The sequence below is a fragment of the Tachyglossus aculeatus genome, chromosome 21 (assembly GCF_015852505.1).
Source record: "Tachyglossus aculeatus isolate mTacAcu1 chromosome 21, mTacAcu1.pri, whole genome shotgun sequence".
NCBI lineage: Eukaryota > Metazoa > Chordata > Mammalia > Monotremata > Tachyglossidae > Tachyglossus > Tachyglossus aculeatus.
In genome coordinates, this window is record NC_052086.1 from 71008252 (window position 1) to 71030204 (window position 21953).

The 21953-nt window shown below is 46.4% G+C and overlaps 1 protein-coding gene across 2 annotated transcripts in view; it reads right to left on the minus strand.

Moving 5' to 3' along the window:
* The window catches only part of ABCC1 (ATP binding cassette subfamily C member 1), a 151855-nt gene extending 130340 nt beyond the window's left edge, over nt 1–21515 (minus strand). For both annotated transcript variants that reach the window (XM_038762677.1, XM_038762675.1), the window contains exon 1: nt 21439–21515. In XM_038762677.1, the coding sequence (XP_038618605.1) occupies nt 21439–21495 (57 nt within the window). In that variant the 5' untranslated portion in view covers nt 21496–21515. The remainder of the gene's footprint in view (nt 1–21438) is intronic.
* Nucleotides 21516–21953: the final 438 nt, after the last annotated feature.

Below are 21953 nucleotides of genomic sequence, written 5' to 3' on the forward strand. Positions count from 1 at the left end.
CTACTCAACGGCGGGCTCACAGTCTACGGTGCTATGTACCTGGCACTGTACTAAATCCTGAGGTAGGTACAAGATAATCAGGTTGGCTAGAGTCCTTATCCCAATCAATCAATCAATCGTATTTATTGAGCACTTACTGTGTGCAGAGCACTGTACTAAGCGCTTGGGAAGTACAAGTTGGCAACATATAGAGACAGTCCCTACCCAACAGTGGGCTCACAGTCTAAAAGGGGGAGACAGAGAACAAAACCAAACATAAACAAAATAAAATAAATAGAATAGATATGTACAAGTAAAATAAATAGAGTAATAAATATGTACAAACATATATACAATAATTATAATAATTATTATGGTATTTGCTAAGCGCTTACTATGTGACAGGCACCGTACTAAGCACTGGTTTGGGGCTCACAGGCTAAACCAGAGGGAGGTGAACTGAATCCCCATTTTAAAGTTGCGGTAATGGCAGCACAGAGAAGTCAAGTGACTTTCCCAAGGTCACACAGCAGAAAAGTGGCAGAGACAGGACTAGAACCCAGGTCCTCTGATTCCCAGGCCCCTGCTCTTTCCACTAAGCCACGCTGCTTCACTAGAAGTACGTTCCCAGCTTTCAGTTTTAAAAATCCAAAAGGAAACCAACACGGATGCTACCAGAATCCAAAAGCGTCTTGACCATTTTCATTTGGAGTTTCGCTGTGATGGTCGAGTTATTTCACAAAACTAGCATTACCTTTGGCAAACGTTACACATCATCATCATCATCAATCGTATTTATTGAGAGCTTACTGTGTGCAGAGCACTGTACTAAGCGCTTGGGAAGTACAAATTTGCAACATATAGAGACAGTCCCTACCTAACAGTGGGCTCACAGTCTAAAAGGGGGAGACAGAGAACAAAACCAAACATACTAACAAATGCTACACATGCCATACTACACATACACATACTACACATGCCAGAAGACCTGATGGTAGCAACCTGCACCGGTGAACTGTCTGCCCCTTCTCGGTTCAACTGTTCATTCCCTTAATTGTGTATCCACAACAATTCATTTTTGCCAACACAACAAGGATCAAAGGGGACACTGAATCCTCCTCTTTTGGAAAAACCAACACGAATGCTACCAGAACCCAAAAGCATCTTGACCATTTTCATTTGGAGTTTCGCTGTAATGGTCGATTTATTTCACAAAACTAGCATTACCTTTGGCAAACGTTACACGTGCCAGAAGACCTGATGGTAGCAACCTGCACCAGTGAACTGTCTGCTCCTTCTCGGTTCAACGGTTCATTCCCTTAATTGTGAATCCAGAACAATTCATTTTTGCCAACACAACGAGACACTAAATCCTCCTCTTTCGGAAACCTCCCACTCACAGTCACCACAACCCTTTCAAAAGAATAGCTTCTGCAATCATAAATCCATTTTGATTTGGGCTGACCTTTCGGTGACATGACAGAAATATTAAGAAACTCAAAAGTTGAAAAGCCTACTGCTGCCTTGATATTCTGAATACTTTACGCTGAATTATATGTGTCATGTGATTCAGTGGACGGTCTCCGATGCCATCGTGTGCATTTCCCAGATTTCAGGGGAGTGCATGAAATGGAGTTAATAACATCCATAACACCTGAGATTATTCAGCAAATCCTTCGAGAGAGCTGCCGCCATCCACGGACTAATACTCCCATTTTACAGAACACACTAAGGCAGACGGATTTAAGTGATTTGTCCCAGTTAAGACGCGCACGTGGCAAGTCGCGAGCAAAGCCAGGGCAAGAATGAGCCATGTCTAACTCCTGTCCCAGGGCTCTTTCCGATAATAATAATAATAATAATAATAATAATAATAATAATAATAATAATAATAATAATAATAATAATGGCATTTGTTAAGCGCTTACTATGTGCAAAGCACTGTTCCAAGCGCTGAGGAAGAGAGGAACCCATCTGAGGAAGAGAGGAACTTTCAATTCCAGTGTCTCGATGAAGTCTTGTGAAACAGCTGAGAATCAATCAATCGTATTTATTGAGCGCTTACTGTGTGCAGAGCACTCTACTAAGCGCTTGGGAAGTCCAAGTTGGCAACATAGAGAGACAGTTCCTACCCAACAGTGGGCTCACAGTCTAGAAAGAGGAAGAGGTGGGTACCTTAAAGCACTCAACGGCAGTGACCAATACTGACTTTTGCTAATGGAATTCACTCATTCAATAGTATTTATTGAGCACTTACTGTGTGCAGAGCACTGTACTAAGCACTTGGAAAGTACAATTCAGCAACAGATAGAGAAGGTCCCTACCCAACAACGGGCTCACAGTCTAGAAGGGGGAGGCAGACAGCCCGCTGTTGGGTGGGGATCGTCTCTATATGTTGCCAACTTCCCAAGCGTTTAGTACAGTGCTCTGCACACAGTAAGCACTCAATAAATACAACTGAATGAATGAATGAACAAAACAAGTAGACAGGCAACAAAACACGTAGACAGGGAATGGAATGGAGTCTGAAACTGCTTAGGACACTGGTCATAACGAAAGCCACCTCCGTCCATCAACCAGTGGTATTTATTGACTCTTACTGGGTGCAAAACAGTGGACTAAGTGCTTGGGAGCGTATAATACAGTCAAATTGCTAGACACAATCCCAGCCCTCAAGGAGCTTATGATCCAGCTGGCCTTAAATCAAATTACAGATAGCGAAAGCCCAGAGTACAAGGACACGGAGAAGCAGTGCGGCTCATTGCTCTGCACACAGTAAGCGCTCAATAAATACGACTGAATGAATGAATGAATGAAAACAGCCTGGGCTTGGGAGCCAGAGGTTGTGGGTTCTAATCCCGGCTCCGCCACTTGTCTGCTGTGTGACCTTGGGCAATCACTTCACTTTTCCACGCCTCAGTTCCTTCATCTGTAAAATGGGGATTAAGACTGTGAGCCCCACGTGGGACAACCTGATCACCTTGTATCTACCCCAGTGCTTAGATCAGTGCTTGGCACATAGGAAGTGCTTAACAAATATAACAATTATTGTTGTTATTATTATTAGGAATATTATTAGAGAAGCAGCGTGGCTTAGTGGAAAGAGTCCGGGCTTTGGAGTCGGAGGTCACGGGTTCAAATCCCAGCTCCGCCAATTGTCAGCTGTGGGACTTTGGACAAGTCACTTAACTTCTCTGTGCCTCAGTTACATCATCTGTAAAATGGGGATTAAGGCTGTGAGCCCCCCGTGGAACAACCTGTTCACCTTGTAATCTCCCCGGCGCTTAGAACAGTGCTTTGCACATAGTAAGTGCTTAATAAATGCCATCATTATTATTATTAGGAGGTAAAGACCCAAGTGCATAAGTGGTGAAGTGGTGGATGGGGTGCGGGAGATGGGAGGTTAATCAGGGAGGCTTCCTGGAGGAGATACGGCTTTAGCAGGGCTTTGAAGATGGGGAGAGTGGTGGTCTGTCACAGATGAATGAGAGGGGGCTTCAGGGATGATATAAGGGCTCAATGGAGAGAGACACAAGATCGAGATACAGAAAATGGGTTGGGGTAGGGGAGCGATGTGTATACCACTGAGTAAGTATATCCCTCTTCCTGTACCGATCCTAAGAAGACCTCCGTCACTTGTCTGCTGTGTGACCCTGGGTAAGTCACTGCATTTCTCTGAGCCTCAGTTACCTCATCTGTAAAATGAGGATTAAGATTGCAAGCCTCGCGTTGGACAGGGACTGCAACCAACCTGATTACCTTGAATTTGGAAAGGGCCCAGGCTTTGGAGTCAGAGGTCATAGGTTCGAATCCCGGCTCTGCCAATTGTCAGCTGTGTGACTTTGGGCAAGTCACTTAACTTCTCTGTGCCTCAGTTAACCTCATCTGTAAAATGGGGATTAAGACTGTGAGCCCCATGTGGGACAACCTGATCACCTTGTAACCTCCCCAGTGCTTAGAACAGTGCTTTGCACATAGTAAGCGCTTAATAAATGCTATTATTATTATTATTTACTCCAGTGCTTAGAACGGTGATTGGCACATAGTAGTAATAGTATTAAGTGCTTACTATTATTATTATTAATCTGTACAAAGTCTGGGAAGATGTCCCTAACTAGCTGGAAGATGCTAGATCAAAACAGAAACCATCCCCATTAACGCATTTTCCTTGTTTCCACATGATGATTTTCTATGCTGCATATCCCCAAACTACACAGTGTGCCCAGATACAGCTTTAGAATTAAAAAAAAAATCTGCCTTACTCAAGTATTGCCCATCTTGTCTAAACTAGACCAAAAACTCTTCAAGGGTGGGAACCCTGACTCCTCCGTGTTCTGTACTTTTTATCCCCGAGTGTCTAATTAATCAAGCTGCACGGGCCCTGAGGTGCTTAACAAATCGCAACTGTAGAATTCAGGAGGCAGTTGGTGCCTCTTGAGGGGACCACAAAGCCCGGGTTGTATGACACACTGTGTCACTGGGACCTTGGGCTCACAGGGACAGCTACTCCGGGCCCAAAGACAGGCACGTGACAATTTCTGGCTCCCTCTTCCACTGCCCTCCCTTACTGATTTTTATTTTTTAAAAGGATTGGTTTAGCACTTACTATGTGTCTGGTACCGTTCTAAGCGCTGGGGTAGATACAAGATAATCAGCTGGACACAGTCCCTATCCCACATGGGGTTCACGATCAATCCCCGTTTTACAGATGAGGTAACTGAGGAACAGAGAGGTGAAGTGATAGGCCCAAGGTCACGGAGCAGACAAATGGCAGAGGCAGGATTAGAGCCCATGTCCTTCTGACTCCCGGCCCCGTGCTCTTATCGGCTGTGCTGCTTATTTCATTCCACTTTTCCTCTCTCCTCTTCTGCCTCCTGACTCTTTTTCAGGTCACAAGTGAGGCATCTAAAGTCAAACCAAGAAGCGACGTCGCCTCACGGACAGAGCACGGACCTGGGAGCGAGAAGGACGTGGGTTTTCATCCCGGCTCCGCCGCTTGCCCGCTCTGTGACCCTGACATATCACTTCACTTCTCCGTGCCTCAGTTACCCCATCTGTAAAATGGGGATTAGGACGACCGTGAGCCCCATGTGGGACAGGGACTGTGTCCAACTTGATTACCTCGTATCTACCCCAGCGCTTAGGATGGTGCCTGGCACGTAGTAAGCGTTTAACAAATACCATTAAAAAACCCAACTTGTCTGCCACATCCGGGCTGAATCATTTCTATTGATCTATTACCCTGGGGGAGCTGAGGGAAGAGAGCCTCAAAACTATTCCCAATTTCAAATGCTAGAGAAAGACCATTGAAACGAGAGGCAGGTAACGGCTTGTTCTAACTACAGCAGCCTCCTCCTTTGGCGCTGAAAGGAAATCGGGGAGAGTCTTTAAATTGGGGGATTACTCACCCTCATTAAAGTACAACTCCGTTCCTCCAGCAGATTTGAATCTAGGACTGTTTTTCCTCTTATCATGAAATGATTTTATTAATGATCTCGGGAAAGGGACCTTATCAAAAGGCCGGAGCTTCTCCTTACTCCGATAGATAACTTTCACTTATACCGTGTTCCTGCTCTGCACTTTTTTCAGCAAATGATTAGACACACACTTCAGGCTCTTCCTTTAAACTGTAGGGGTTTTTCATTTGTTTAAGTAATGTGGAAGAGGGGAAATGCTTCCAATGCAACAACCGCGCCAACAGAAATAGTTGAGCAGACCCAAACTCTCTGGCGCTTAGTACAGTGCTCTGCACACAGTAAGCTCTCAATAAATGCAATTGAATGAATCTCTCTCCCCCCTCCCATCTCTTTTCTCTCTCCCCTCTCTCATCAATTTCTCTGCCCCCTCTCCCTTCTAGACTGTGAGCCCGTTGTTGGGTAGGGACCGTCTCTGTTGCCAAATTGTACTTTCCAAGCGCTTAGTACAGTGCTCTGCACACAGTAAGCGCTCAATAGATACGATTGAATGAATGAATGAATGAATGGCGAAATGTACAAGCTATGGCAAACGGGTATAAAAGCCAAAGTAAACCTGCCGGGTAGAGATCATAGCTGACTCAACTGTATGAAATTTCTCTCCCTCTCTCACCCACCCCTCCCCAACAACTACAAAGAGAGGTCAGCACGCACAAAACACTGTGGCAACTTCCAGGCTAGTTCTGACCCCCAAGAAACAGGCTATTTTGAACACTGCTGCTGTTTCGCGCGTGACCGGAAAGAGGCATTTACAGTGAGAGGCGATACAGGATGGGATTTTCCTTTAGCCTGATAGTTTTACACGATTGGTCTGCAATTACCATTTGTGAATTTGGAGACTCCTTTTTAAGCTCTGCGCACTTTGCCACAGACGAGCCGGTAAGAGAGCCCACACACAAAACAGACCTAAGGTAAATGGCAGAAAGTTCTTATGTACGAGGCTTGAGATTTTAGAGAACAGGAGACAACAAAAAGCCAACGCGATGGGGGCGAGAACAACCATTTTGGAGAACAGGAGACAACAAAAAGCCAATGCAATGGCAGGGAGAACGCCAAATGGGGGAGAGGCAGTAAGGAAAGTCAGAAGGTTTACCAAAACCTTGGCTGCGGGTTACTTATCACCCCGTGACTTTGGAGGCAGAAGTTCACCTCACCATATAGAAAAGCTCAAATCCCATGGGCAGTAACTGGCTTCTCGCGATCCATTAATAGCCTGGACTCTCTTTCAAGGGCATGATAAATAAGCAGATTAGTCGAAAGGCCTGAGCCGCTGTCACAGAGGGTTGGCCCACATGCCCACCTGGAAGGTTAAAGTTATTTTTATTTGTGTTTTTTTTAATGGAATTTAAGTGCTTACTATGTGCAAGGTACTGTAAGCGCTGGAGTAGATACCAACTAGTCAGTTTAGACATAGTCCCTGTTCCACATGGGACTCACAGTTTTAATCCCCATTTTACAGATGATGTAACTGAGGCACAGAGAAGTCAAGTGACTTGCCCAAGGTCACACAGCAGACAAATGACAGAGTGAAACAGAACAGCAGGTAAGTTGAAAAACCTACGGAGCACCCCCCCATCTCCCCGAAGCCAGGAAGGAGAAAGCAGCGTCACCAATGTAGGAAATGCTGTTTCGAATACCTTCTTCAACTAACTGAATTTAAACTCTCATTATGTCTAATTAAAAACTCCGCAAGCACCCCGTAACAGCAAATTAAATCAGGTCTTCCAATAACCTGGGTAACAACACGCCACCACCTCTGTAAAATGGGGATTGAGACTGTGAGCCCCACGTGGGACAGGGACTGTGTCCAACCCGATTTGCTTGTATCTACCCCAGCGCTTAGTACAGTGTCTGTACATATTTACTATTTAATTTATTTTATTTTGTTAATAAGTTTTGTTTTGTTGTCCATCTCCCCCTTCTAGACTGTGAGCCCGCTGTTGGGTAGGGACCGCCTCTATATGTTGCCGACTTGGACTTCCCAAGCACTTAGTACAGTGCTCTGCACACAGTAAGCGCTCAATAAATACAATTGATTGAATGAATGAATGAATGAATAAGCACTTAAATACCATAATGAGTAGAAAAGGGAAAGCTTCCATGAACAAGCCTGCCTCATCCTCCTACAGGCCACCAAAGTTTCCTTCTCAAGCCTTTATTATCAACCCATTTTACAGTGTTCTCTATATACATACACATCAGAAACTGCTTCAGGCAAGTTTTTATTACCTGGAGTTTAATTAGCTATTACGCCCCGGTCAAACTGGCTATTGAAGAGGAAGGGTTGAATCTGGTAGATCATCAACTTTTGGAGACTAGATGGGAAATTTATAAGTCACCTTTTCCAATCCTGTGCTTCCAGGAAAATCTTCACCCACGATCCTACGATGGAGTGCACGTCTCTTTTATTCTTAAATGAGCTCCAAGAGATGACCATCAAGGCACGGCCTAGTGGAAAGAGCACGGGCCTGAGAGGTGAAGAACCTGCCACTTGTCTGCTGGGTGACCTTGGGCAAGCCACTTGACATCTCTTTGCCTCAGTTTCCACATCTGTAAAATGTGGATTAAGACTGAGCCCCATGTGGGATGGGTCCAACCTGATTATAGTAGGTCCTTAACAAATACTATTTTTTAAAAAAAACCTAACTCATCCCTGAGATTGTCCTGGCAGTCTAAAAATATCTAATACCTAACTTAGGTCCCTGCTATTTGAGTTTCTTGTTCTCTGGAGAATTCGCTTATTTCCTCATTTTGCGAACCCCAGCTGGTCAGCAGTAATTGCCATCTCTTCGGCATTCGGCTTCAGGTTTCATCCCTTGGCAAATGTATACGGAGGCAATCGAGACAGATAAGAACGATACACAGTCGGTGTAAGACGAGAGCAAGGAGAGTTAGTTATCCAAGTGAAACCGCCCAAATAATGTCCACTTAATCCGGCCACCGTTCTCAACCATTCAATGGAATTTACTGAGTATTTTCCGTGTGCACGGCACTGTACTAAGCGTTTAGGAGAGTACGTTACAGAGTTGTTGGGCACATTCCCTGCCCGCAAGTTTTCAGCCAAGAGGGAGACACGGACAGTAAAATGAATTACTCATATGTACATAAGTGCTGTGGGGCTGAGGGTGGGGTGAATATTAAGTGCTTAAAGGATAAGTGCTTCAAGTGCACAGACGATACAGGAATGGGAGAGAGTAAGGGAAATGAGGGCTTGGTTGGGGAGAAGCCTCTTGGAAGAGATGGGATTCTAATAAGGCTCTTGAGGTGGGGAGAGCGGTGGTCTGTCACATATGAAGGGAGAGAGACATCCAGGCCAGAGGGAGGACATGGGCAAGGAGCAAACGCTGAGATAGAAGCAGCATGGCTCAGTGGAAAGAGCACGGGCTTTGGAGTCAGAGGTCATGGGTTCAAATCCCGGCTCCACCAAGTGTCAGCTGTGTGACTTTGGGCAAATCACTTAACTTCTCTGAGCCTCAGTTCCCTCACCTGTAAAATGGGGATTAAGACTGTGAGCCCCCCGTGGGACAATCTGATCACCTTGTAACCTCCCCAGCACTTAGAACAGTGCATTGCACATAGTAAGCGCTTAATAAATGCCATTATCATCATCATAGAAGAAATCGAGGTACAGAAAGTAGGTCGGGGTTCAAGAAGTGACGTGTGCTGGCTGTTTTGCAGTAGGAAATCAGTGAGGTAAGGTAGGACGAGGAAAGCTGATTGTTTTAAACCGGAAGCAAAGTAGTTTCTATTTGATGCTGATGTGAATGGGCAACTGCTGGTGGTTTCTGAGGAGTAGGGAGCTATGGACTGAACAGTTTTTCAGAAAAGTGATCTGGGCAGCAGAGTGAAGTATAGACTGGGCAGACAGGAGGCAGAGAAGTCAGTGAGAAGGCTGATGCAACGCTAAAGGTGGTCTGTAAGTGCTCAGTATGGCACAGAAGCAGTTTGAACGGAGAGGAAAGGGTGCATTTTAGCAACGTTTTGAAGGTAGAGCAAGCGGGACTTGCCGGCAAATTGAATGTGTGGGTTGAATGAGAGACACGAGTTGAGGATAATTTCAGGGTTACAGACTTGTGAGACAGGGAGGGTAAAAGTGTTGTCTACAGCGATGGGAAAGACAGGACAGGGTTCGGATAAGAAAATGAGGAATTCTGTTTGGGAGATGTTCAATTTGAGGTGTCGGCAGGTTATCCGGGTAGAGCTGTATCCTAAAGAGAGGAGGAAAAGTGAGACTGCAGAGGAGGAGAGAGATTAGGGCTGGGCAGGTAGATGAGGGAATCACCCAGGTAGATGGAATTTGAAGTCATGGGAGTGGATGAGTCCTCCAAGGGAGTGGGTGTAGATGGAGAAGAGAAAGGGATCCAGACCTGAACCTCTGAGGGACTCCCACAGTTAAAGAGGAGGAGGCAGCTGAGGAGACTGCAAAAAAGACTGAGAAGTAGTATGACCACGTAGGAGAAGAACCAGAAGAGGACAGTGTCGGTGAAATCAGGAATAGATGTTTCCAAGATCTAGTCCACAGTGTCAAAGGCAGCTGAGAGGCTGAGGAGGATTGAGATGGAGTAGAGGCCATTGGACTGGGCAAGAAGAAGGTTACTGGTAACCTTGGAGAGGGAAGTACTGGAGGAGTGATGGAGGCAGAAGCCAGATTGGAGGGGGTCAAGGAGAGAATTGGAGGAGAGGAAGCGGGTAGAGACAACTCGCTCAAGGAATTTGGAGAGGAATGGAAGGAGACAGAACGGGTAATAACTGGAGGGGACCGTGGGGTCAAGGGAGAGGGCTTTTTTAGAATAGGGGAGACACGATCACGTTTGAAAGCAGTGGGGAAGGAGCCATTGGAAAGTGAACTGCTGAATTTGATGATCAGGGAGGAAGGTCAGTTTCACTCTCTGGAAAAGGGGTCGGGGGTGTCCAGAAAGAGATGGGAGTAGTGCAGTCCAAGGTAAGTGACAGAAAACAAAAAAGAAGGGGGAGATGGAGCTTAAATAAAGTGGAAGTCTGGAGATTAGCAAATAGCCCACAACAGGAGCTAATTGTGTCCTTCGGTAATACCTGGAGATGAGGCAGTGGGAAAGTAAAGGTTCCCAAATTACAATAGGATTCATACACCACGGGTCCCGAGTATATGAAGGAATAAAGACGACCAAACGAACATTTGTATGTGATCTGCAGGGGACTTGTTTACACCTACCTGCGCCGGACAGTTTGTCTTATGCAATTTTCAGGTTCATTATCGTTCTCCTTCAGATTGCTACATCTTCCTTCTTGCCCACCCACTATCAATGACCCAGATTCCCCATACCCGAAAAACGTGCTAAGGAACGAGAGCGCACGAAGCCAGGGGAAAGGAACGGAGGAGAGTTTGGGCCACGAGACCCCTCTGTTAGGGAGGACACCGAGACCACTGCAGCTTCAGTCGTTCTAGTCGCAAATGAGTCTCCCACGGTTCTTTCTTCTTGGAAGGGATCCAGGCACAGTCAAGTCTGAAATCATCAGGGGGCATGGGTGTTACCCAATTCCCTGCTCAGATATGCTCCTAGCCTTTGTTCCTCAAGGAAGAAAGGGCTTGAGTGAAAGGGATTTACCCCAGGATATAGCTAAACACAGCCACAAACTTTGGGAGAACCACAGCATCTAGCATCAGTCTATCCCCAACAAGACAAAATCCAAGAATTTGGAGTGTTTTTGCAATCACTCATTTTATTTTTCCTATTGCCCCGGGGCAGAAAAAAGAAGCCATATAAAGACTCAGGAAATCACGACAACCACAGCCCAACTAGAAAGCGCGATGGGAACTCTTGTCGAGACAGCCTGTTACTCTGAAAACCGGTAAAGCTCGGGACTTTCCCCACCACGGCTTCCAAAGAGGCACTGCCGCTACAATTACTGGGGTTTTAAAAGATAAAAGATAAGATATTTTATTTGCCAAAGCATATTCACCATCTTCTGCTCTCTCAAGAACTCTGGAAGGGGTGGGAAGTGGGGGAAGCTTGAGAAGGACTCCCACTTTTCAGGCGAGTACAGGCTTTCCAAAAAACAAGCAACGGCAACCACAAGAAAAAAACCCACCTCATCCTCTCTCTAAACGGTAGGCAGATTAGTTCAGTAACTGTTCCAGTTTGCACATCTATTGTTTCCTTCCATTACAAATCAGTCTTGTTTTACCTGCTGCTAAATCCTTACCGGGCTTAAAACCCTCGAACTATAACATCTCCATTATTTTCAGCACACTGGAATAAATCTCAAATCCTGCTGACCTGAAAATACGAATTTACACTGCTGTACTCCAAGTCAGGAGTTAATAGAATTACTGCGGTCCCTGTGAGGCATGTAAATATTGTGGATGGCATAATTATTTAAGTATTTCCACAGGCCCCTTTAAGCCCCTTCATTCTTAGACTGTAAGACTACTTACAGAATACTTTAGTCCCTGTAAAACAGGGACTCTGAAATTTTCACCCATGTATGCCTTGCCAGTGCTTAGTAATGCTCAGCACACCATAAACACTTAATAAATAGTCTTACTACTATTACTTCCTTTAATCTTTTGGATGGCATTTGAAAGCTCAAGAAGGAAAAAAAAAGTCAGATTAATGAAGGAGTTGGACTGCATACCATCACTAGCAGCGGAAGGATTTTTATGCAATTTCCGAAGAAAAAAGCATCCTGAAAACCTCCATATAAAGAACCATTTATGAACAAATGCAGTTATTACATTTATACCGTAATCGAGATGGCTTAAGCTGTAAAGCTGCTACTTTAGGTCAGATAAGGGAATCATGTTAAGGTGTCCAAAACACACGCGTTAGTAGAAAATTCACGACTAATCCGAGATTCCAACCCAAACTGGTCTTCAGGGTTGACAAACTCACCAACCTCAACAATAATAATAATAATAATTATGGTATTTGTTAAGTGCTTACTAGGTACCAGGCATTGTACTAAGCACTGGGGTGGATACAAGCAAACGGGCTGGACGCAGTCCATGTCCCACGTGGAGCTCACATTCTCAATCCCCATTTTACAGATGACAGAACTGAGGCACAGGGAAGTAGAGTGCACTGCCTAAGGTCATACAGCAGACAGGTGGCAGAGCCGGGATCAGTGACCTCACCTGTAAAATGGGGATTAAAGCCGGGATCAATTGTAAGAGGGATTGAAAGATTGTATTGTATTGAAAGATTTCAATCAGATTGTATCCTCCCCAGTGCTTAGAACAGTGCTTTGCACATAGTAAGTGCTTAATAAATGCCATCATTATTAGAGAAGCAGCGTGGCTCAGTGGAAAAGAGCCCGGGCTTTGGAGTCAGAGGTCATGGGTTCAAATCCCGGCTCCGCCAACTGTCTGCTGTGTGACTTTGGGCAAGTCACTTCACTTCTCTGTGCCTCATTACCTCATCTGTAAAATGGGGATTAAGATGGTGAGCCCCAAGTGGGACAACCTGATTACCTTGTATCAACCCCAAGGTTTAGAACAGCGCATGGCACATAGTAAGCGCTTAACAAATACCATTATTATTATTATTATTATTATCCCATGACTTTCCGACTCGTAGGCCCATGCTCTGGCCACTACGCCATGCTGCTTCTCAAGACTTCCAGATTCCAATACTGCTCTTACAGGGAGGACAATAATGAATTTCTGCGGCACAATGACACACCCAGCCTTTTAAAATCAGTTATATCCTTCTTATATTGCTCATTGATCACCCACAACTCTCAACAAAATCGCTGCTGACCCCTGACCCACGTCCTGCCTCTGGCCTGGAATGCCCTCCCTTCCTCAAAACCGACAATGACTCTCCCCATTTCAAAGTCTTATTGAAGGCCCATCTTCTCCAAGAAGGCTTCCCAGACTAAGCACCCCCCCTTTTTTTTTAAATGGCATTATTAAGCGCTTACTATGTGCAAAGCACTGTTCTAAGCGCTGGGGAGGTTACAAGGTGATCAGGTTGTCCCACGGGGGGCTCGCAGTTTTAATCCCCATTTTACAGATGAGGTAATGAGGCAGAGAGAAGTGAAGTGACTTTCCCAAAGTCACACAGCTGACAAGTGGCGGAGCCGGGATTTGAACCCATGACCTCTGACTCCAAAGCCCGGGCTCTTTCCACTGAGCCACGCTGCTTCCCATGCTGCTTCCCTCTTCTCCCACTCCCTTCTGCGTCGCCCAGACATGCTCCCTTGGTTCTTTCCCTCCTCCCAGCCCTACTGCACTTTTGTACATATCTGTAATTTATTTGCGTTAATGTCTCTCTCCCTCCCTCTAGCCTGTAAGCTCACTGTGGGCAGGGAATGTGTCTGTTTACCGTTGTACTATACTTTCCCAAGCGCTTAGTACAGTGCTCCGCACACAGTAAACGCTCAATAAAATACGATTGAAAGAATGAACAAAATCACCCCAACAACTTCAGCTCTGGCTCAGTGGTTGCCTGAAGATGCCCCCCCTCCCCGGACACACATATAATAATAATATAATTGGCATTTATTAACCGCTTACTATGTGCAAAGCACTGTTCTAAGCGCTGAGGTAGATACAAGGTGATCAGGTTGTCCCACGGGGGGGCTCACCGTCTTCATCCCCATTTTACAGATGAGGGAACTGAGGCACAGAGAAGTAAAGTGACTTGCCCAAAATCACACAGCTGACAAGTGGCAGAGCCGGGATTTGAACCCATGACCTCCGACTCCCAAGCCCGGGCTCCTTCCACTGAGCCACGCTGACATATCACACTGACCCTTTAGAAATGGGGCTGGGGGGGCATTTAAGGAATGAAGAGCAATAATAACGGCATTTATTAAGCGCTTACTATATGCAAAGCGCTATTCGAAGCGCTGGGGAGGTTACAAGGTGATCAGGTTGTCCCACCGGGGGGCTCACAGTCAATCCCCATTTTACAGATGAGGCAACTGAGGCCCAGAGAAGTGAAGTGACTTGCCCAAAGTCACACAGCTGACAATTGGCGGAGCCGGAATTTGAACCCATGATCTCTGACTCTCAAGCCCGGGCTCTTTCCACTGAGGCACGCTGCTTCTCGTCTCTCGTATCTCCTCACGCCATGGGCGATCAAGCGTCTCATTGCACAACGGGAGCGGGGCTCCCTGAATCCGCCTCGCCTGAGAAGAGACTGACGGGGGCTCCTACATTTTCTGGGTCTCGGTTACCTCATCTGCAAAATGGGCACTGAGATGAGACGGTGAGCCCCATGTGGCACAGGGACTGCGTCCAACCCAATTGGCTTGTATCCATCCCGACACAACTGCAGTGTCTGACACATAGCAGCGCTTGAGAAATACCCAACAACAAAAGAAAAAACCACTTGGAGGTAGAGGAGGAAGTGAAGGAGAGGGAAAACAGCAGGAAAATCCACTGAAAATTGCCATGTCACTTCAAAAAAAAAAAAACCACCCACACAACATAGTTAAGAATTCATTCATTCATTCACATTTATTGAGCGCTTACTGTGTGCAGAGCACTGTACTAAGCGCTTGGAAAGTACACGTTTGCAACGTATTCATTCATTCAATCATATTTATTGAGCGCTTACTGTGTGCAGAGCACTGTACTAAGCGCTTGGAAAGTACACGTTTGCAACGTATTCATTCATTCAATCATATTTATTGAGCGCTTACTGTGTGCAGAGCACTGTACTAAGCAGGGAGGCAGGTCACACCTGGAGAAGAGGGGAAACTAATAATCCAGTTAAACCAATCCTACTAACCAAAATCCCAACCTTTCTGCTGATTATTTTACCTGCCCCCCGGGGATCTGTCGCACATAGGCTTAGCAGACTGGACGAATGTTTCATTCATTCATTCGATGATATTTATTGAGCGCTTACTGTGTGCAGAGCACTGTACTAAGCGCTTGGGAAGTCCAAGCTGGCAACGTATAGAGACGCTCCCTACCCAACAGCGGGCTCACAGTCTAGAAGGGGGAGACAGAGAACAAAACAAAACCTATTAACAAAATAAAATAAATATCCATCCTCTAGACTGTAAACTTGTTGTGGGCAGGGAACGTGTCTACCAACTCTGTTACATTGCACTCTCCCCCTCTCTCTCCCCTCTCCAACCTCTTACTTAAGCGTAAAGTCCCTCCCGATAATAATAAAAATAATAATAATAATTATGGCATTTGTTAAGCACTTACTTTGTGCCAAGCACTGTTCTTGCTTAAGACAGTGCTCCGCACTCCGTAAGCGCTCAGGAAACCCCATTGATTGACGATGGCAATGCAATGTTACTGAGGTCTAAATAATAATAATAATAATGGTATTTGTTAAGTGCTTACCACAGGCCAGGCACTGTACTAAGCGCTGAGGTAGATACAAGGTAATTGGGTTGGCCACAGTCTCTGTCCCACATTGGGCTCAGTTTAAATGCCCATTTTCCAGATGAGGGACCTGAGGCCCAGAGAAGCGAAGTGACTTGCCCAAGGTCACACAGCAGAGAAGTGGCAGGGGCGGGATTAGAACCCAGGTCCTCCTGACTCCCAGGGCTGTGCTCTACCCATTAGGCCACACGTTCCTTCCCCAAAATTAGCCAACACAAGCCCACGATGCTGCCTCTATCAAGAACCCAAGTAAGAGGATCGAGGGCGTTTGGACAGGAATTCCGGGGAATGCCCAAGATTCATTCATTCATTCAATCATATTTATTGAGCGCTTACTGTGTGCAGAGCACTGTACTAAGCGCTTGGGAAGTACAAGTTGGCAACATACAGAGACGGTCCCTACCCAGCAGTGGGCTCACAGTCTAGAAGAAGATAGCAGCGTGGCTCAGAGGAAAGAGCGCGGGCTTTGGAGTCAGAGGTCATGGGTTCGAATCCCAGCTCTGCCACTTGTCACCTGTGTGACTTTGGGCAGGTCACTTCACTTCTCTGGGCCTCAGTGACCTCATCTGTAAAATGGGGATGAAAACTGTGAACCCCCTGTGGGACAACCTGATCACCTTGTAACCTCCCCTGCGCTTAGAACAGTGTTTTGCACATAGTAAGCGCTTAACAAATACCATCATCCGTCCTCAACAGGGTAAGAGTGCCAGCCCAGCAGAAGTTTCGGGAGAGGACCCTGGGCAAGCAGTAGGCAAGAAGGTCATGGGTTCTAATCCTGACTCCACCACTTGTCTGCTGTGTGACCTTGGGCAAGTCACTTCATTTCTCTCGGCCTCAGTTTCCTCATCTGTAACTGTGAGCCCCATGTGCGACAGGGACGGTCTCCAATCTGATTATCTTGTACAACCCCCGTGCTTAGAACAGTGCTTGGCACCAAGTAAGCGCTTAACAACTACCATAATTATTATTATTATTTTTATTATTATGGGAGGGACTTTACACTTAGGTAAGAGGATCGAGAGAGGAAAAAAGACAGAAGTGGGGACAGAGGGAGAAAACGAGCGAGGGCAAGCAGGCCTTGGAAATTACTAGCAGCAGGCAGGAGGGTGGCAGGGAATTAGGCCACAATTATTCTAATTATGTGAGGGACTTTACACTTAGATAGGAGGATGAAGCAGAGGAAGAGAGAGGGAGAGAGAAAAAGAGGGTGGGCATGCTTTGGAAATTATTAGGAGCAGGCAGAAGGGTGGAAGAGAATTAGACTATTATTATTATTATGGAAGGGACTTTATGCTTAGATGGGAGGATGGAGAGGGGAGAGAAAGAAGGGGGAGAGAGAAGGAGAGACAGAGGGTGAGCATGTTCTGGAAATTATTAGCAGAAGGTGGGAGGGCAGCAGAGAATTAGACCGTTATTATTATTATTATTATTATTATTATGGGAGGGACTTTAAGCTTAGCTAGGAGGACGGGGAGGGTAGAGAAAGACAGAAGAAGAGGGAGAAAAAGAGAGCAGGAGAGCATGCTCTGGAAATTACTAGGAGCAGGCAGGAGAGCGGCAGAGAATTAGACCATTATTACGGGAGGGATTTCAGGCTTAGCTATAGGAGGATGGAGAGAGAAGGAGAAAAAGAGGGAGAGCATGCTCTGGAAATTACTAGGAGAGGGCAGGAGGGTAGCGGGCAGGAGGGTAGCAGAGAATTAGACTATTTATTATTATTATTATTGTGGGAGGGACTTTAGGCTTAACTAGGAGGATGGAGGGGGAGAGAAAGATAGAAGTGGGGTGAGAGAGGGAGAGGAGAGGGCGAGCATGTTCTGGAAATTACTAGGAGCAGGCAGAAGGGCAGCAGAGAATTAGATTATTATTATTATTATGGGAGAGACTTTAGGCTTAGCTAGGAGGATGGGGAGGGGAGAGAAAGAAGGAGAGAGAGAGAGAAAGAGAGAGGATGAGCAGGCTCGGGAAATTACCAGGAGCAGGCAGGGGAGCGGCAGAGAATTAGGCTATTTATTATTATTACGGAAGGAAATTTAGGCTTAGCTAGAAGCATGGGGAGGGGAGAGAAAGACAGAAGGGGAGAGTGAGAAAGAGAGAGGGCGAGCAGGCTCTGGAAATTATTAGGAGCAGCCAGGAATGCGGCAGATAATTAGACTATTATTATTACTATTATTATTGGAGGGCCTTTAGGCTTAGCTAGGAGGATGGAGGGGGAGAGAGAGAGAAGGGGAGGGAGAGAAAGAGAGAGGGCAAGCAGGCTCTGGAAATTACTAGGAGCAGCCAGGAGTGCGGCAGAGAATTAGACTATTATTATTATTATTATTATTATTGGATTAGGCTTAGCTAGGAGGACAAGGAGGAAAGAGAAAGACAGAAGGGGGAATGATAGAGAGAGGGCGAGCAGGCTCTGGAAATTACTAGGAGCAGCGAGGAGTGCAGCAGAGAATTAGACTATTATTATTATTATTATTGGATTAGGCTTAGCTAGGAGGACAAGGAGGAGAGAGAAAGACAGAAGGGGGAATGATAGAGAGAGGGCGAGCAGGCTCTGGAAATTACCAGGAGCAGGCAGGGGAGCGGCAGAGAATTAGACTATTACTATTATTTATTCATTCATTCAATCGCATTTATTGAGCGCTTACTGTGTGCAGAGCACTGTACTAGGCGCTTGGGAAGGAAAAGTTGGCAACATCTAGAGACGGTCCCTACCCAACAGCGGGCTCACAGTCTAGAAGGGGGAGACCGAGAACAAAACAAAACATAGTAACAAAATAAAATAAATAGAATGAATATGTACAAATAAAACAGAGTAATAAATACGTACAAACATATATTCATATATACAGGTAATTATATTATTATGGGAGGGCCTTTAGGTTTAGCTAGGAGGATGGAGAGGGGAGAAAAGAGAAAAGAGAGAAGAGAGGGGGCGAGCAGGGTCTGGCAATGAGTGGGAGGAGGCCAGAGGAAGGCAGAGGATTAGATTATTATTACTATTATTATTATTATTATTTAATATTATGGGAGGGCCTTTAGGGTTCGATGGGAGGATGGAGAAAGAAAAAGAGGGAAAGGGAGGGAGAGAAGAGAGGGGGTGAGCAGGGTCTGGCAATGAGTGGGAGGAGGCCAGAGGGCGGCAAATAATTAGGCCATTATTATTTTTATTATTATTATTATTATTATTATTATTATTATTATTATGGAAGGGCCTTTAGGCTTAGCTAGGAGGATGGAGGGGAAAGAGAGAGAAGGGGAGGGAGAGAAGAGAGGGGGCGGGCAGGGTCTGGCAATGAGTGGGAGGAGGCTGGAGGACAGCAGATAATTAGGCCATTATTATTATTATTATTATTATCATTATTATTATTATTATTAGAGGGCCTTTAGGCTTAGCTAGGATGGAGGGGAAAGAGAGAGAAGAGAGGGGGCGAGCAGGGTCCGGCAATGAGTGCGAAGAGGCCAGAGGGCGGCAGATCATTAGATGATTATTATTATTATTATTTAATATTATGGGAGGGACTTAAGGGTTCGATGGGAGGATGGAGGGGGAAGAAAAGTCCAGCGCTTAGTACAGTGCTTTGCACATAGTAAGCGCTTAATAAACGCCATCATCATTATTATTATTATTATTATTATTGTTATTAAAAGAGAGAAAGGGAGGGAGAGAAGACAGCGGGAGACCAGGGTCCGGCAATGAGTGAGAAGGGACCGGAGGGCGGCAAAGAACTTGACTATTATTATCATTATTGTTATTATTATTTAATATTATGGGAGGGCCTTTAGGGTTCGATGGGAGGATGGAGGGGGGAGAAAAGTCCGGTGCTTAGTACGGTGCTTTGCACATAGTAAGCGCTTAATAGATGCTATTATTATAGGCCGGAGGGCGGCAGAGAATTAAATTATCATTACTATTATTATTATTATTATTAATTAATATTATGGGAGGGCCTTCAAGGTTCGGGGGGGAAGGAAAGTCCGGCGCTTAGTACAGTGCTTTGCACACAGGAAGCGCTTAATAGATGCCATTATCATTATAGGCCGGAGGGCGTCAGTGAATTAGATTATCATTGCTGTTATTATTCTTAATTAATATTATGGGAGGGCCTTTAGAGTTCGATGGGAGGATGGAGGGGGGAGAAAAGTCCGGCGCTTAGTACAGTGCTTTGCACATAGTAAGCGCTTAATAGATGCCATTATTATTATAGCCCGGAGGGAGGCAGGGAATTAGATTATCATTACTATTATTATTATTAATTAATGTTATGGGAGGGCCTTTAGGGTTCGATGGGAGGATGGAGGGGGGAGAAAAGTCCGGCGCTTAGTACAGTGCTTTGCACATAGTAAGCGCTTAACAGATGCCATTATTATTATTATTATAGGCCAGAGAGCGACAGACAATTAGATATCAGCATTACTATTATTATTATTATTAATTAATAGTATGGGAGGGCCTTTAGGGTTCGATGGGAGGATGGAGGGGGGAGGAAAGTCCGGCGCTTAGTACGGTGCTTTGCACATAGTAAGCGCTTAACAGATGCTATTATTATTATAGGCAGGAGGGCGGCACAGAATTAGATTATCATTACTATTATTATTATTCTTAATTAATATTATGGGAGGGCCTTTACGGTTCGATGGGAGGATGGAGCGGGGAGAAAAGTCCGGCGCTCAGTACAGTGCTTTGCACACAGTAAGCGCTTAACAGATGCCATTATTATTATAGGCCGGAGGGCGGCACAGAATTGGATTACCATTACTATTATTATTATTAATAATTAATATTATGGGAGGGCCTTTAGGGTTCGATGGGAGGATGGAGCGGGGAGAAAAGTCCGGCGCTCAGTACAGTGCTTTGCACATAGTAAGCGCTTAACAGATGCCATTATTATTATAGGCAGGAGGGCGGCACAGAATGAGATTATCATTACTATTATTATTATTCTTAATTAATATTATGGGAGGGCCTTTAAGGTTCGATGGGAGGATGGAGCGGGGAGAAAAGTCCGGCGCTCAGTACAGTGCTTTGCACATAGTAAGCGCTTAATAGATGCCATTATTATTATAGGCCGGAGGGCGGCACAGAATTGGATTATCATTACTATTATTATTATTAATTAATGTTACGGGAGGGCCTTCAGGGTTCGATGGGAGGATGGAGGGGGGAGAAAAGTCCGGCGCTCAGTACAGTGCTTTGCCCGTAGTAAGCGCTTAATAGATGCCATTATCATTATTTTATCATTAAAAGAGAGAAAGGGAGGGGGAGAAGAGACGGGGCGGGCCGGGGCCGGCGGTGGGTCGAGGCTGGGAGGGAGAATCGATCCATCAATCCATCAATCGTATTTACTCATTCATTCATTCAATCAATCACTGGGTGCTGCACTAAGCGCTTGGGAGAGTCCAAGTCGGCAACACAGGGAGACGGTCCCCACCCGACGGTCGGGAAGGGGGAGACGGACGACAAAACATACTAAACCGAACAAAATAAACGGAATAGGTGTGGACCAAGCAAAATAAATAGAGGAATCAGTCCGTACGAACATGTATCCATCTACCGAGGTGAGGTGGGGAGGGAGAGGGGGAGGAGGGGGCGCAGTCTGGGAAGGCCTCCTGGAGGAGGTGCGCAGGGGGGTGGGGAGGAGCGGGGGGGAGCCTTACCCAGAGCGGGTTGGGGGAGCCGCCGCCGCCGGGGCCGCAGAAGCGGGTGAGCGCCATGCGGGCAGGCGGAGGAGCGGCACGGGCGGACGGATCGGCACGGCCAGGAGCAGGAGGAGGAGGAGCAGGAGGAGGAGGAGAAAGCGCGGGCGGCGGCGGCGGCGGCGGCGGCAGCCGGCCGCGCTCTGATTGGCCGCCGCGACACGGGGATGCGGCCGGGATACTCCCCCGGCACACGCCATTGGACGCGCCCGCTCGGCCACGCCCCCCGGCCCACCCCATTGGCCGCGCCCCGCAACCGCGCCCTTTGGCCACGCCCCCCGGGCCGCGCCGTTGGACGCGCCTCCGAGGCCTCGCCTTGGCCACGCCCCCCGGGCCACCCCATTGGTCACGCCTCGCCGCCACGCCCTTTGGCCACGCCCCCTGGACCGCGCTTTTGGGCACGCCTCTGGACCACGCCCCCTGGACCACCTCGTTGATCGCGTCCGCAACCACGCCCTTTGGCCACGCCCCCTGGA